We start from the raw sequence: 16,425 nt of genomic DNA, 5'->3' as shown, positions 1-16,425 counted from the left end.
CCGTTACCTCTCGCACTTCCCTCCTCAACATTCCTTTTATCCTTCCTTCATCGGCATCGGCGTCTTCCTGCTCCCTCACTTTCCAACTGATGCTGGATTCCACCCCACCCCTCCCGCGCGCTCTCCCTACCGTCACTTAGCTTTCCGCGTTCTTCCTTTATATTACCCCTCACTGCCTCATGGCCGGCTTTCTCCTAATCCTGTTTCACCTCTCACCTTCGAGCCTAGCTGCAAACCCCCACTCGCTTCTTTTTCCCCTTATCAATATACCTGCCAAATGTTCCCACCTTTCTCTCTCTAGTTGCCGCGCTGCTTTACTCGCTGGTAATTCTACCCAACACCGGTTGCTGCATCCTTTGGTTGGCGCCCACAACACCCACCTTTTACACCCCACTCTCCCCCTGTGCTACCCCCCCCCCCCCTTGTTCATTTCCACGAAGCTCCGACTGGAAAGGCCGTTCAGCCGAGTTCCAAGTCACTGAGCGGCGAACAGACCCTCGCCGGGAGCCCTTAGAGCGGATCAGCAACCAACCTGCCCACTGCCATCACTGAACCTGACTTGAGTTCACCCGGGGAATGCTGAAGGGTTAAAGTTACAACGTAAATCCACTGAAAGGTAAGATATGCTGTATATAAAATTCATCAGAGCTTACTTACTTGCTGTCACCAGGCGGAATTCGCAGCTAAACAGCACCAGCATTGCGGAGTTCCAATACAAAGGGAACTGTGCCATTCCGGACGTCCAAATAGAATACACACGGTTTGTCCAGCGGTTCCGAAACAATCCTGGCTCCGGGTCTACGAACACATCTCGGAAGCGAGCTGGAAACGGGAAATAATTCTCTCGCTGTCTCCCATTGGATCCAGTGAGAGGTCCTCAATTCCTGAGCTCAGGGCCGGGGCTGGGGCACAGCAGCCGAGGTGCGGTGCAAAGTTCGCCAGGTTAGGAGCGGGAGCAATGGAGACAGCGAGAGCAACTAGCCTTCTCTGATCAGGTTTCGCCGTTGACAAATGACATGGTGCCGGTTGGCGGATTCAGGAGGCGTCCAGAGACCAGGGGGGTCGCTCAACGCAAGGCGAGTCATTCACGTGGGAGTTGGATACACAGCGGGGGATCTCTCGCCTTGTTGCTGTAACGGGAGAGATAAACGCGACCCTTTCCAGCGCGGAGAGGTAATAAAGATAAGCCGGCGGCTCCTCGGTGACAGCTGAAACTTCCCTCGCGACGTGAAATGAGGGAGAAGCGCCGGGAAAGCCCGCCCGCCGCTGGCAGCGATTGGTTCGTGGGAACGGGCTCACTTCACTGCGGCCAGTGAACGGTCGCGGACACGGTCCTGACACCGCAGTCCGAGCGGCCGCGGGAGGGAGTGTGCGAGCGCAGGCGGCGGGGACTTCATTTGTCAAGTTTTCCTCTCTGGTGGGAGAGAGATGACGGCGCGGCGCTCAGTTGCTGCTGCCATCACTTGTATGGAATGCCGCCCTCAACGCAGAAGCAATCGTGAAATAGTCTCCAGAAAGCTCTCTAAACCTGCAGATATTGGAAAGCTGAAATAACCTTCGCCTTTCGACAACTTCTTGCAGCATAGAGGAACGCTACATTCCAGCGGAGTATTGCCATCTGTATATTAGTGCCCGAAACAGAGGAAGAGAGTGGGAGATTGGTGGTGCAGTTCAGAGCTGCAATACCAGGCACATCAGCAGCAACATCTTTTTTAAAAATAAAAGTGAGATCAATAAACTTCAGCCGTTGTTAAATATTGCAATATCAGATTGGAAAGCTGACGTGACCCGGCGGTCAGGTGTGGTATTTTGATAGGAAGCGTGAGCTGTCCCAGATGATGTCTCAGCGAGGCACCAACAAGCTCCCCACCCCCTCCCCCCAACCGCCCCTATCGCAGGCACAAAGAACGCCGAAACCGCTGGCATGCCCCGAGCCAACATCCAACCAAGCTGGAAGTATCTGGAATCGACTCCTTACTTAGATGTGTTCCAATGAAATCGACAGGCTTGTGGCAATAGCTCAACGTCTTACACAATGGAAGCTTATTTTTCGAAGTACAATCCCACAGCCGGAGGAGAGATGGTATGTGGCTGTGGAGAAGTGAGCGCTGTCAACATATGAGGCAATCTGTAAAGGAATTCAACTTGGGCCTATTCTGCCCAGGAAACTAAACGAAATAATTTGTCGCAAGCCACTCTCAGACTGGCACTCCCCCAGAAAACGTGTGATTAATATGTTGCACGTGTTGCTGATAGGTAGTCAGGCACCTCTTTAAGCAAGCAGTCGTAAGAAAAAAATATGGTGTCAGTGCCTACTTCACGTGAATTATATCTGTGTATAATTCATCGGCGTTATCACCAACCTGTCAGGAAGGCCGTTAAAATGTTTATCAACATCTGAACTTCCAGTGTAATAGGGTACTGTGAGTGCATCACAGAAACTATTGCTTCCATAATCTTTAAAACTGGGTGTCTGCATCAAAATGTGATTTCTCAAGGTAAATGAAACTGTAAAGACAGACTAGATTATTCTGAACAACAAAATACAAAGACCATGCATTTAAATTATATCTTTTACATCTGGAATGGAAGCAACCTAACAAACAATATCAAGGTGGATAGAAAAAGCTTGTTCAAGTATATAAAAATAAAAGACAGATGAGAGTGGATCTAGGACACTAGAAAATGAGACCGGAGACATAATAATGGGAGACAAGGAGACGGCAGATGAACTAAATTACTATTTTGCATCACTCGTCACTGTGGAAGACACTAGTAGTGTGCCAGGTGTTAAAGGATGTGAGGGAAGAGAAGTGAGTGCAGTTACGACCTGGATGTGGGGGTAGAAGGTTGGGTTGGCAAGTTTGCAGATGACACAAAGGTTGGTAGTGTTGTAGATAGTGTAGAAGATTGTCAAAGATTGCAGAGAGACATTGATAGGATGCAGAAGTGGGCTGAGAAGTGGCAGATGGAGTTCAACCTGGAGAAGTGTGAGGTGGTACACTTTGGAAGGACAAACTCCAAGGCAGAGTACAAAGTAAATGGCAGGATTCTTGGTAGTGTGGAGGAGCAGAGGGATCTGGGGGTACATGTCCACAGATCCCTGAAAGTTGCCTCACAGGTAGATAGGGTAGTTAAGAAAGCTTTCATAAGTCGAGAGATAAAGTTTAAGAGTTATGATGTAATGATGTAGCTCTATAAAACTCTGGTTAGGCCACACTTGGAGTACTGTGTAACCAGTTCTGGTCACCTCACTATAGGAAGGATGTGGAAGCATTGGAAAGGGTACAGAGGAGATTTACCAGGATGCTGCCTGGTTTAGAGAGTGTGGATTATGATCAGAGATTAAGGGAGCTAGGGTTTTGCTCTTTGGAGAGAAGGAGGATGAGAGGAGACATGATAGAGGTGTACAAGATATTAAGAGTAATAGATAGAGTGGATAGCCAGCACCTCTTCCCCAGGGCACCACTGCTCAATACAAGAGGACATGGCTTTAAGGTAAGGGGAGGAAAGTTCAAGGGGGATATTAGAGGAAGGTTTTTCACTCAGAGAGTGGTTGGTGCGTGGAATGCACTGCCTGAGTCAGTGGTGGAGGCAGATACACTAGTGAAGTTTAAGAGACTACTAGACAGGTATATGGAGGAATTTAAGGTGGGGGGTTATATGGGAGGCAGGGTTTGAGGATCGGCACAACAATGTGGGCCGAAGGGCCTGTAATGTGCTGTACTATTCTATGTTCTATGTACTATTACAGGGGAGAAGGTGCTCAAAAAGCAGAAAGACCAAATGGTACATAAGCCACCCAGACCAGATGAACTGCACCCTAGGGTTCTGAAAGAGATAACGGTAGAAATTGTGGAGACATTAGTAATGAGCCTTCCAGAATCACTGGACTCTGGTATGGTGCCAGAGAATTGGAAAATTGCAAATGTCACTCCACTCTTTAAGAAAGGAGGAAGGCAGCAGAAAGGAAATTATAAACCAGTTAACCTGACCTCAGTGGTTGGGAAGATGTTAGAGTCAATTGTAAAGGATGAGGTTATTGAGTACTTGGTAACACAGGACAACATAGAACAAAGTCAGCATGGTTTCCTTAAGGGAAAATCCTGCCTGACAAACTTGTTGGAATTCTTTGAGGAGATTATAAGTAAGGTAGATAAATGGAATGCAGCGGATGTTGTATATTCGTACTCTCTCCGGTCCTGTTCACCCTGTACACATCAGACTTCCAATATAACTCGGAGTCCTGCCATGTGCAGAAGTTCGCTGATGACACGGCCATAGTGGGGTGTGTCAGGAATGGACAGGAGGAGGAGTATAGGAAACTGATACAGGACTTTGTGATATGGTGCAACTCAAACTACCTGCGTCTCAATATCACCAAGACCAAGGAGATGGTGGTGGACTTTAGGAGATCTAGGCCTCATATGGAGCCAGTGATCATTAATGGAGAATGTGTGGAGCAGGTTAAGACCTACAAGTATCTGGGAGTACAGTTAGATGAGAAGCTAGACTGGACTGCCAACACAGATGCCTTGTGCAGGAAAGCACAGAGTCGACTGTACTTCCTTAGAAGGTTGGCGTCATTCAATGTCTGTAGTGAGATGCTGAAGATGTTCTATAGGTCAGTTGTGGAGAGTGCCCCCTTCTTTGTGGTGGCATGTTGGGGAGGAAGCATTAAGAAGAGGGACGCCTCACGTCTTAATAAGCTGGTAAGGAAGGTGGGCTCTGTCGTGGGCAAAGTACTGGAGAGTTTAACATTGGTAGCTGAGCGAAGGGCGCTGAGTAGGCTACGGTCAATTATGGAAAACTCTGAACATCCTCTACATAGCACCATCCAGAGACAGAGAAGCAGTTTCAGCGACAGGTTACTATCGATGCAATGCTCCTCAGACAGGATGAAGAGGTCAATACTCCCCAATGCCATTAGGCTTTACAATTCTACCGCCAGGACTTAAGAACTTTTTAAAAGCTATTATTAATGCTTTTTGAGATAGTGATTTAGATGCATATCATATTTTTTACTGAGTTAAGTATTGTATGTAATTAGTTTTGCTACAACAAGTGTATGGGACATTGGAAAAAAAGTTGAATTTCCCCATGGGGATGAATAAAGTATCTATCTATCTATCTATCTATCTATCTATTTGGATTTTCAGAAGGCCTTTGACAAGGCACCACTCATGAGGCTGCTTACCAAGTGAAGAGCCCATGGCATTTCAGGAAAATTACTAGAATCTTTAGAGCATTGGCTGATTGGTAGGAGGCAGTGAGTGGGAATAAAAGGGTCTTCTCTGGTTGGCTGCCAGTGACTAGTTGATATTGGGAGCGTACTTTTTATGCTGTATATCAATGATTTAGATGATGAAATAGATGGCTTTGTTGCCACGGTTACAGATGATATGAAGATTGGCAGAGGGTCAGGTAGAGTTGTGGAAGCAGGAAGGCTGCAGAAGGACTTAAACAGATTAGCAGAATGGGCAAGAAAGTGGTAAATTAAATACAATGTTGGAAAATGTATGGTCATGCACTTTGGTAGAAGAAATAAATGTGCAGACCACTTTCTAAATGGGGAGAAAATCAAAAAATCTGAGATGTAAAAGGACCTGGGAGCCCTTGTGCAGAACGCCCTGAAGGTTAACTTATAGGTTCAATCAGTGATGAGGAAGGCAAATGCAATGTTAACATTCATTTCCAGAGGTCTAGAACACAAGGGCAGGGATGTGATGCTGAGGCCTCACCTTGAATATTGTGAACAGTTTTGGAATCCTTATCTCAGAAAAGGGGTGTTGGCATTGGAAAAGGTTCGGAGAAGGTTCAAAAGGATGATTCTGGGAATGAAAATGTTATACAAGGAACATTTGTTAGTTCTGGGCACATACTCACTCACTGGAATTTAGAAAGATACTCAGCATGGCTTTGTCAAGGGCCTTACAGGCCCAATTGAATTCTTTGAGCAAGTAACAAAGCACTTTGATGAAGGTAAAGCAGTGGATGTAGTGTATATGGATTTCAGTAAGGCATTTGATAAGGTTCCCCATGCAAGGCTCCTTTAGAAAGCAAGGAGGCATGGGATCCTAAGGAGACCTTGCTTTGTGGATCTACAATTCGCTTGCCCTCAGAAGGTAATGGGTGGTTGTAGATGGTTCGTATACTGCATGTAGGTCAGTGACCAGTGGTGTTCCACAGGGATCTGTTCTGGGACCCCTTCTCTTTCTGATTTTTATAAATGACCTGGATGAAGAAGTGGAAGAGTGGGTCAGTAAGTTTGCTGATGACACAAATGTTGGGGGTGTTGTGTATAGTCTGGAGGGTTGTCAGAGGTTACATCGGGACATTGATAAGATGCAGAACTGGGCTGAGAAGTGACAGATGGAGTTCAACCCAGATAAATGTTAAGTGGTTCATTTCAGTAGATCAAATTTGAGACAGAATATAATTTAAGTGGTAAGACGTTTGGCAGTGTGGAGGATCTGAGAGCTCTTGGAGTTCCTGTCGATAGGACACTCAAAGCTGCTGCGTAGGTTAACAGTATTGTTAAGAAGGTGTATGGTATGTTTGCCTTCACCAGCTGTGGGATTGAGTTCAAGAGCCGTGGGGTAATGTTGCAGCTATATAGGACCCTGGTCAGACCCCACTTAGAGTACTGTGTTCAGTTCTGGTCAGCTCACTACAGGAAGGATGTGGATACTACAGAGAGAGTACAGAAGAGATTTACAAGGATGTTGTCTGGATTGGAGGGTGCACCTTATGAAAATAGGTTGAGCATGCTTGGCCTTTTCTCCTTGAAGTGACGGAGGATGAGAGGTGACCTGATAGAGGTGTATAAGATGATGCGAGGCATTGATCATGTGGATAGCCAGAGGCTTTCTCCCGGGGCTGAAATGGCTAACACGAGCGGCATAGTTTTAAGGTGCTTGGAATAAGGTACGAGGGGGATGTCAGGAGTAAGTTTTTCACACAGAGAGTGGAAAGTGCGTGGAATGCACTGCCGGTAGCGGTGGTAGAAGTGGATACAATAGGGTCTGTTAAGAGCCACTTAGGTAGGTACATGGAGCTTAGAAAAACATAAGGCTATGTGCTAGGGAAATTCTAGGCGGTCTCTAGAGTAGGCCAAAGGGCCTGTAATGTGCTGTAAATTTCTATGTTTTATGTTCTATGATATCATCTCACTGAAATGATTCAAATGTTGTTAGGCCTGGAAAGAGTAGATGTGGAAAGGATGTTTCCCATGGTGGGGGAGTGTAGGACAAGAGGGCGTAGCCACAGGATAGAGGAGAGAAATTTCTTTAGCCAGAGGGTGGTGAACTTTGGAATTTTTTATCGCAGGCAGCTTGGAGGCCAGGTTGTAGGGTGCATTTAAGGGTGTATGATAGGTTCTTGATTGGCCACGGTATCAAAAATGATGGGGAGAAGACTAGGGAGTGGGGCTAAGGAGGGAAAAAGGGATCAGCCATGATTGAATGGCAGAGCAGACTCAATGGGCCAAATGGCCTAATTCTGCTCCTATGTTTTATGGTCTTATGGTCAGGTGATATAATTGAAAATGCAGTAATTTTTTTAATGTTCAAATTTAGCAGCCAAGTTAAAACAAAAAGGTGTACAAACTGACAATAAATGAACTTAATTATTTTAGTGGTTATTAAGGGACAAGCATGGTTGAGGGATAATTATTGGGCCAATTCTGTGATTATCTCTCAACTACTAGGAGAATCTACTGTAAGTATATAGCTTTTACTATACTTACATTAATTTTGCAAAGAATTTTCTCCAGTTAATTAAGAACACGCTTTTGGAATCCACACTGTCTTGTAAGAGGTTGGGGGTGGGGGGAGGGCACTGCACAGGATCGAAATAAGCTGCAAAAAGTATTAAACTCAATCACCTTCATCATGGGCACTTGCCTCACCAGCATCCAGGACATCATTAAGGAGCGGTGTCTCAAAAAGGCAGCATCCGTCATTAAGGATCCCCACCACCCAGGAGGTGCCCTCTTTTCATTGTTACCATTAGCAAGGAAGTACTGGAGCCTAAAGGCACAAACTCGATTCAGGAACAGCTTCTTCCGCTCTGCCATCAGATTACTGAATGGTCATTCAACCCACTACTTCTTTGCACTACTTACTTATATATACTTTTTCCTGTAATTGAAGTTTTTTTTGTATTATGTATTGCAATGCACTGCATTGCCGGAGGTTTGGGGGGGGGGGGGCATTACTGGAAGTTTGAGAAATCAATGTTCATGCTATCAGGTTGAAGGCTACTCAAACCTCATCACAACAGTGGAGGAGGCCATGGATGGACATATTGGAATGGGACTGGTAAGTGGAATTAAAATGGGTGGCCACTGGGAGATCTTGCTTGTTCTGGGTGACAGAGCGTAGATGTTAGGCGAAGCGGTCTCCCAATCACCACCACCACCATCCCTTCACTTTCTCATCCCCTTTTCCCTCTCCCACTTTACCTCCTTTTAACTGCCCATTCCCTCCCTTTGGTGCTCATACTCTCTTTTTCTTTCTTCTATGGCCTTCTGTTTCTTTCACCAATCAAATTCCCAGCTCTTTACTTCATACCTCCCCCTCCAGGTTTCACCTATCACTTAGTGTTTCTCTCTCCCCTTCCCCCATCTTTTAAATCTACTCCTCAGCTTTTTTTCTCCAGTCCTGCTGAAGGATTTTGCCTGAAATGTCAACTGTAGTTTTTTCCATAGACGCTGCCTAGCCTACTGAGTTCCTCCAGCATTTTGTGTGTGTTGCTCGGATTTCCAACATCTGCAGATTTTCTCTTGACTACGGAGGAAAAGGCTGGTAGGGTAAAAGAACCATGCTGTACAAAGGATGTAGAAAGTCTAGTAAAGAAGAAAAGAAAAACTTACAAAAAGTTTAACAAACTAGGTACTGTTAGAACCCTAGAAAATTACAAGGGTGCCAGGGAAGAGCTCAAGAATGAAATTGGGAGAGTTAGAAGGGTCCATGAGAAGGCCTTGGTGAGCAGGATTAGGGAGAACCCCAAGGCATTCTACTAGTACATGAAGAGCAAGGGGAGGTGCCGTGTGAGAATACGACCAATCAGGAGCAATAGTGGAAATGAGTGCATGGAGTTGGACGAGGTAGCAGAGGTACTTAATGAATACTTTGCTTCAGTATTCACCATTGGCACTTGTGGGGATGACTTACAGTGGATTGAAATGTTTGAATGTATAGACATTAAGAAAGAGGATGTGCTGGAGCTGTTGAAAGATATTAAGTTAGCTAAGTCGCAGGGGCTGGATGTGATATACCCCAGGCCACTGTGGGGAGTGAGGGAAGAGATTGCTGAGCCTCTGGCGATGATCTTTAATCAATAGGGATGGGAGAGGTACCAGAGGATTGGAAGGTTACAAATGTTGTTTCCTTGTTCAAGAAAGGGAGTAGAGCTAACCCAGGAAATTATAGACCAGTGACTTCTGTGGTGGGCAAAATGTTGGAAAAGATCCTGAGAGGCAGGAATTATGAGCATTTGGAGAGACATATCCTGATTAGGGATAGTCAGCATGGTTTTGTCAAGGGCAGGTCATGCCTTATGAGCCTAATTGAATTTTTTGAGGATGTAACAAAACACATTGATGAAGGCAGAGCAGTGGATGTAGTGTATATGGATTTCAGTAAGGCATTTGATAAGGTTCCCCATGCCGGGCTCCTTCAAAAAACAAGGAGACATGGGATCCTAAGGAGACCTTGCTTTGTGGATCCACAATTTGCTTGCCCTCAGAAGGTAATGGGTGGTTGTAGATGGTTTGTATTCTACATGTAGGTTGGTGACCAGTGGTGTTCCACAGGGATCTGTTCTGGGACCCCTCCTCTGTGATTTTTATAAATGACCTGGATGAGGAAGTAGAAGGGTGGGTTAGTAAGTTTGCTGATGACACAAAGGTTGGGGGTGTTGTGGATAGTTCGGAGGGTTGTCAGAGGCTACAGCGGGACATCAATAGGATGCAGAACTGGGCTGAAAAGTGGCAGATGAAGTTCAACCCAGATAAATGTTAAGTGGATCATTTCAGTAGGTCAAATTTGAAGACAGAATATAATATAAATGGTAAGACTCTTGGCAGTGTGGAGGATCTGAGAGATCTTGGGATCTGTGTCGATAGGGCACTCAAAGCTACTGCGTAGGCTGACAGTGTTGTTAAGAAGGCATATGGTGTGCTGGCATTCATCAACCATGGGATTGAGTTCAAGAGCCGTGGGGTAATGTTACAGCTATATAGGACCTCACTGTGTTCATTTCTAGTCACTTCTCTACAGGAAGGATGTGGATACTATAGAAAGGGTGCAGAGGAGATTTACCAGGATGCTGCCTGGATTGGCGTGCATGCCTTATGAGAATAGGTTGAATGTTCTTGGCCTTTCCTTCTTGGAGTGACAGAGGATGAGAGGTGACCTGATAGAGGTGTATAAGATGATGAGAGGCATTGATCGTGTGGACAGCCAGAGGCTTTTTCCCAGGGCTGAAATGGCTAACGTGAAGGGGCACAGTTTTAAGGTGCTTGGAAGTAGGTACAAGGGGGATGTAAGTTTTTTACACGGAGAGTGGTGGGTGCATGGAATGCATTGCCAGTGACAGTAATAGAGGCAGATACAATAGGGTCTTATAAGAGAATCCTGTTAGGTACATGGAGCTCAGAATAATAGAAGGCTATGTGGAATGGAAATTCTAGGCAGTTTCTAGAGTAGGTTACGTGGTCGGTACAACATTGTGGGCTGAAGGGCCTGTAATGTGCTGTAGATTTCTGTGTCCTATATTCTATGAAATATCTATTTTATCACCTTCAGCAGAAAAATAAGGCAAAATATGTTTTCTGTATTTCTGCTATGTCTTTGTCATTGGCTATGAATTTATCTTTAATTCTTTAATTAACTAATCTAGACTTATTTTGATTTTGTAATGGCTGTATCTTTAGAACACATTGTTACTTTTTATAATTGTTTGCTTCTGCATTCTCCCAATATTTCATTTAAACCTCTCCACCAGTTTATGTTTTAACATTTGACCTTATTTGCTCAAATGCCTTTAGGATTCCAGTACTTCTGGCATGTTATTTTTCTTTTGATTTGATTTGATTTTGTTTTAGTTCTTTTTAATGCAGTATTCCATTTTCATTTCCTTAGATTTGAGGTTTAAAGGAATAGGTTTTCTTGTACTCTACAATACTGCATGTATAGAACTGTTAGCTTGTGAGATTTTATCACTGTCTACCTTTCTTCATTCCATTTCATTGAAAATTTGTTCTGCATTTTTGCAGTTTTCTCTTTCTTTGACATGTGTCATCTTTTTCTCCATTTTTGTTACTTGTTTCTTTTACATTGAATGTTAAGATTTTTGTTCTATATGTAGGCATTCACAGATCATGGGATTCTGAAGGCACTACAATATGAAGATTTAATTTTGTATGCTAACACAAAAGACTTTATGCTAACACAGATGACTGTGGATGCTGGAATCTGGAGCAAACACAAGTTGCTGGACGAACTCAACATTTTTGGAGGGAAATGGGCTGTCAGCATTTCAAGTTAAGACCCTTTATCTAGTCTGTTGCTTCTTCTGCTGATAGTAGCAAAAGTAGGAAAGGAAATTTGTATAATGGATTGATTTCCTCAATATATGTAGCATGGAAGGCTTTTTCAGTTTTCACATCTGCACATTCTTTCTAAAGTATGATCAAAATGGCACCACAGAAGAGCACCTTCCAGTGTAACTGGAGCATGGATGAGCAAGAGATATTCTAATCACTTTTGGACAGAAGTAGCATCTGGTTTAAGTAGTTTGCAAATGTATTTCAAAATGCTGTAAATGCTTAAAAATGGTTGCAGATAATATAAAGGTCAGTTAAATCAGTCTTGTCAGAGGAGACTCTACAAAGGCAGTTGCTGAGTTAAGGAGCTCAAAAGGAAAAGGAAGAATTGGAATTTGATAAGGCAAGATTGGCAGGAAATTGAGGCAATGGTTTAGGATAAAAACATTGAAAAATTGCTCACAGCACAGCTGTGGGTAATTTCTTCTGATTATTTTTTCAGGATGCAAGTATTACTGGCAAGACTAGAATTTACTGTCCATCCATAATTCACTTGATCTACCTTCAGTGGCCACTTTAATAGATACTTCCTCTATATAATGAAGTGGTTACTGAGTGTATGTTCATGAACTTCTGCTGCTGTAGTCCACCCATTTCAAAGTTTGAGGAATGCTCTTCTGCGGCCACTATTGTAACGTGTTTATCTGAACTACTGTCACCTTCCTGTCAGCTTGAACTAGACTCGCCATTCTCCTCTGACCTCTCTCATTAACAAGGCATTTTTGCCCACAGAACTGCCACTCACTTGATTCTTTTTTGCTTTTCACACCATTATCTGTAAAATCTAGGGACTGTTGTACATGAAAATCCCAAGAAATCAGCAGTTTCTGAGATAATCAAAACATCTCATCTGGCACCAGCAATCATTCGACTGTTAAAGTCACTTAGATCACATTTCTTAGCCATTCCGATGCTCAGTCTGTATAACAATTGAATCTCATGACTATCTATGCATGTGTTTATGCATTGAGTTACTGTCATATGATCAGCTGATTAGTTATTTGTGTTAACGAGCAGGTATACAGGTATACCTACTAAAGTGGCTACTGAATGCCAGTGCCTTGCTACACTATTTCAGAGGGCATTTAAGTGTAAACCCAATGGGCTGGGTCCTGGAATCACTTCTCTCAAGGTGGCTTATCCAACACCAAAAGATTGGACAACTGCACTAAAGTTTCAGTTTATGATCTCAGCTAAAAAGTAGAAGTTCATAAAGGCCAAATGCTACACAATATACACTAATTTGGAAGAATAACTCAGAATAGTATTAGCAACTGTAATGCCCTGGCTAAGATTTCTACTGCTATGCTGTAGGTATTTTATTGATGCCATTCAGTGCCCTTGAGACTTGGGGGCTTAGAACTGATGAGTACCCATGCAATGGTTATGGTCATTGAAGCTGGAGTTTTCAGAGGCAGATGTTGGAGTAACTGAGATTATTGACACACCAATGTTGGTCTTCCCTAATCCAGTTGAAAAGGGGGAAGTTTTCGTCCTTCGGAGAAAGAATACTTCCATTGTGAGAAGGCTTGTGGGAGCATGGAAGGAGAGAAATGGAAAGAATTTTTTGAAAACCTTGTCCATTCATTCTCGACCCGATACGTTGAATGTACTTCTTCCTATAGATGCTGCCTGGCCCTGCTGCATTCCACCAGCATTTTGTCTGTGTTCAGAGCTGCTTTTGAGAAGGTGAAAATTCCAGGATGATGAGGAGAAACAAGGAACTGTGTGATACAGCCAGTCTAAGCCTGTCATGATGCATCCTGGAGAAGTAGCTAGAGTGACAGTATCCCCGAAATTTGCTGGAATGCCCAACGCCTCAGCCATCCAGGTGGATGCTCCTGATGATCGAGAGGAAGAGAAGAGTCATGCTTACCTACAGGAGTAGCTGGTGAGACCTGAACTGCAGAAAACTTTGGCCATCTATGCAGACAGTGATTATCAGGAACACCTCAGGAAGAGATATTACCCTCAGTTGTGGAACACTGAATGCCCATCTTTTTTCCTGTGACGGTAGTGTCTAGTTTTCTGGGGGAAATGGAAGAGAAGCAGTCTCCTGGATTGAGGAAGTTGACATTGAAGTCATTCAATTTTGGTGACTCACCGATACCAGAGGAATGGAAAAGGAGATTAACTGAGAAGATGTTGGAATGTGAAGGTGTCTTTTCTACTGACAAGTTTCATGGGTACTTGCCACAGTATTAGACTGACAGAGGACACACCTTTCCGAGAGAGGTCTCACTGTTAGCACCAGTGGAGGTTGAAGATATTCAGCATCAACTGCTTAAACTAAGTTTAGTCATGGGGCAGGGGGATGTGAACCACTTGAAGGTATGAATGACAGATGGGGGAGGCATCCTCTAGTAGACAGAAAAAGTCACAAGGGGACTTTCAAGATGAGATAAGGAGGTCTCAGAGAGTCAGAAACCCCTAGCTAGGCTGTCAGAGGATGCACCTGGGAGACAGAGTGTTATGCCTGTTCCCATGGTGAGATATGCTACTTCCTTTTACAAATGGATTGGGCTCCTGAAATCACAAACTTCATTAGAACACTGCATTATTAATAATGGTTTAATAAGTTCTGCAGTCATGAGCACATGACTGTCTTTGGTGGGGGGAGACTGTGATGCCCTAGTTAAAGTTTCTACTGCTGTGCTGTAGGTATTTCATTTTAGCAGTTCTCTGCAAAACCAGTGTGTGCTACTGGTAGATGTTTTGGTTTTGGTTTTGGATAAGAAGCAACTTAGGAATGTGGTGTCAGCAATCAGGATGGTGGGAACTGGAGAAAGTTCTAGAGAGAGAGGGGTGAAGAGCATTTTGTGACAGACTGTAGTCTGTTTTGGGGTCTGTTGGTGGGACCTGCGGAGTGGGACAGAAGGGAAGATGCTGCAGAGTGCCATTGGAAGGAGAGTCCCCATTGCAAGAAGTGTTTTGTGCAGATGAATGGCTCCGAGGATGATGGGCAATAGTCCTGGGAGAGAGAGAGCCAGTTTGCTCGAGATGGTCTTGGAGGGGAGTTTGAAAATGTGTCGGGTGCTTTCAAGCACACCATGAAACCAGCGCATGAGTAAGAGATACACCCCTGAATAAAGGTAAAGGAACCATTAGGAGGTAGTGACCATAATATGATATGTTTTAACCTACAATTTGAGAAGGAGAAGGGAAAATCGGATGTGTCAGTATTACAGTTGAACAAAGGGAACTATGGAGCTATGAGGGAGGAGCTGGCCAAAGTTCAATGGAACAATACCCTAGCAGGGAAGACAGTGGAACAACAATGGCAGGTATTTCTGGGAATAATGCAGAAGGTGCAGGATTGGTTCATTCCAAAGAGGAAGAAAGATGCTAAGGGGAGTAAGGGGCGGCCGTGGCTGACGAGGGAAGTAAAGGGCAGTATAAAAATAAAAGAGAAGTACAACATAGCAAAGATGAGCGGGAAACCGGAGGACTGGGAAGCTTTTAAAGAGCAACAGAAGATAACAAAAGAAGGCAATACACCAAGAAAAAATGAGGTACAAAGGTAAACTAGCCAAGGATATAAAGGAGGATAGTAAAAGCTTCTTTAGGTATGTGTATAGCAAAAAAATAGTTAAGACCAAAATTGGGCCATTGAAGACAGAAACGGGTGAATTTATTATGGGGAACAAGGAAATGGCAGATGAGTTGAACAGGTACTTTGGATCTGTCTTCACTAGGGAAGACACAAACAATCTCCCAGATGTAATAGTGGCCAAAGGAACTAGGGTAAAGGATGAACTGAAGGAAATTTATATTAGGCAAGAAACAGTGTTGGATAGACTGTTGAGTCTGAAGGCTGATAAGTCCTCGGGACCTGATGGTTTGCATCCCAGGGTACTTAAGGAGGTGGCTCTAGAAATTGTGGATGCATTGGTAATCACTTTCCAATGTTCTATAGATTCAGGAACAGTTCCTGCTGATTGGAGGGTGGCTAATGTTGTCCCACTTTTCAAGAAAGGAGGGAGAGAGAAAACAGGGAATTATAGACCGGTTAGCCTGACATCAGTGGTGGGAAAGATGCTGGAGTCAATTATAAAAGAGGAAATTATGACACATTTGGATAGCAGTAGAAGGATCAGTCCGAGTCAGCATGGATTTATGAAGGGAAAATCATGCTTGACTAATCTTCTGGAGTTTTTTGAGGATGTAACTATGAAAATGGACAAGGGAGAGCCAGTGGATGTAGTGTACATGGACTTCCAGAAAGCTTTTGATAAAGTCCCACATAGGAGATTAGTGGGCAAAATTAGGGCACATGGTATTGGGGGCAGAGTACTGACATGGATTGAAAATTGGCTGGCTGACAGGAAACAAAGAGTAGTGATTAACGGGTCCCTTTCGGAATGGCAGGCTGTGACCAGTGGGATACCACAAGGTTCAGTGCTGGAACCGCAGCTGTTTACAATATACATTAATGATTTAGATGAAGGGATTAAAAGTAACATTAGCAAATTTGCTGATGACACAAAGCTGGGTGGCAGTGTGAAATGTCAGGAGGATGTTATGAGAATGCAGGGTGACTTGGACAGGTTGGGTGAGTGGGCAAATGTATGGCAGATGCAGTTTAATGTGGATAAATGTGAGGTTATCCACTTTGGTGGCAAGAACAGGAAGGCAGATTACTATCTAAATGGAGTCAAGTTAGGAAAAGGGGAAGTACAACAAGATCTAGGTGTTCTTGTACATCAGTCAATGAAAGCAAGCATGCAGGTACAGCAGGCAGTGAAGAAAGCTAATGGCATGCTGGTTTTTATAACAAGAGGAATTGAGTATAGGAGTAAAGAGGTCCTTCTGCA

At 44.0% G+C, this 16,425-nt stretch overlaps 1 protein-coding gene across 2 annotated transcripts in view; it reads right to left on the bottom strand.

The window, feature by feature from the left end:
• The window catches only part of fndc4a (fibronectin type III domain containing 4a), a 212,218-nt gene extending 210,587 nt beyond the window's left edge, over positions 1-1,631 (bottom strand). The window contains exon 1 of one of the 2 annotated variants that reach the window (XM_073057187.1): positions 658-1,631. In XM_073057187.1, coding sequence (XP_072913288.1) covers positions 658-733 — 76 coding nt within the window. In that variant the 5' untranslated portion in view covers positions 734-1,631. The remainder of the gene's footprint in view (positions 1-657) is intronic. The other variant, XM_073057186.1, reaches the window with a different exon arrangement.
• Between the last annotated feature and the right edge of the window lie 14,794 nt (positions 1,632-16,425).

The sequence above is a fragment of the Hemitrygon akajei genome, chromosome 9 (assembly GCF_048418815.1).
Source record: "Hemitrygon akajei chromosome 9, sHemAka1.3, whole genome shotgun sequence".
NCBI lineage: Eukaryota > Metazoa > Chordata > Chondrichthyes > Myliobatiformes > Dasyatidae > Hemitrygon > Hemitrygon akajei.
Note: the sequence above shows the minus strand (reverse complement) of the source record. Positions and strands in the feature narration are given on the sequence as shown.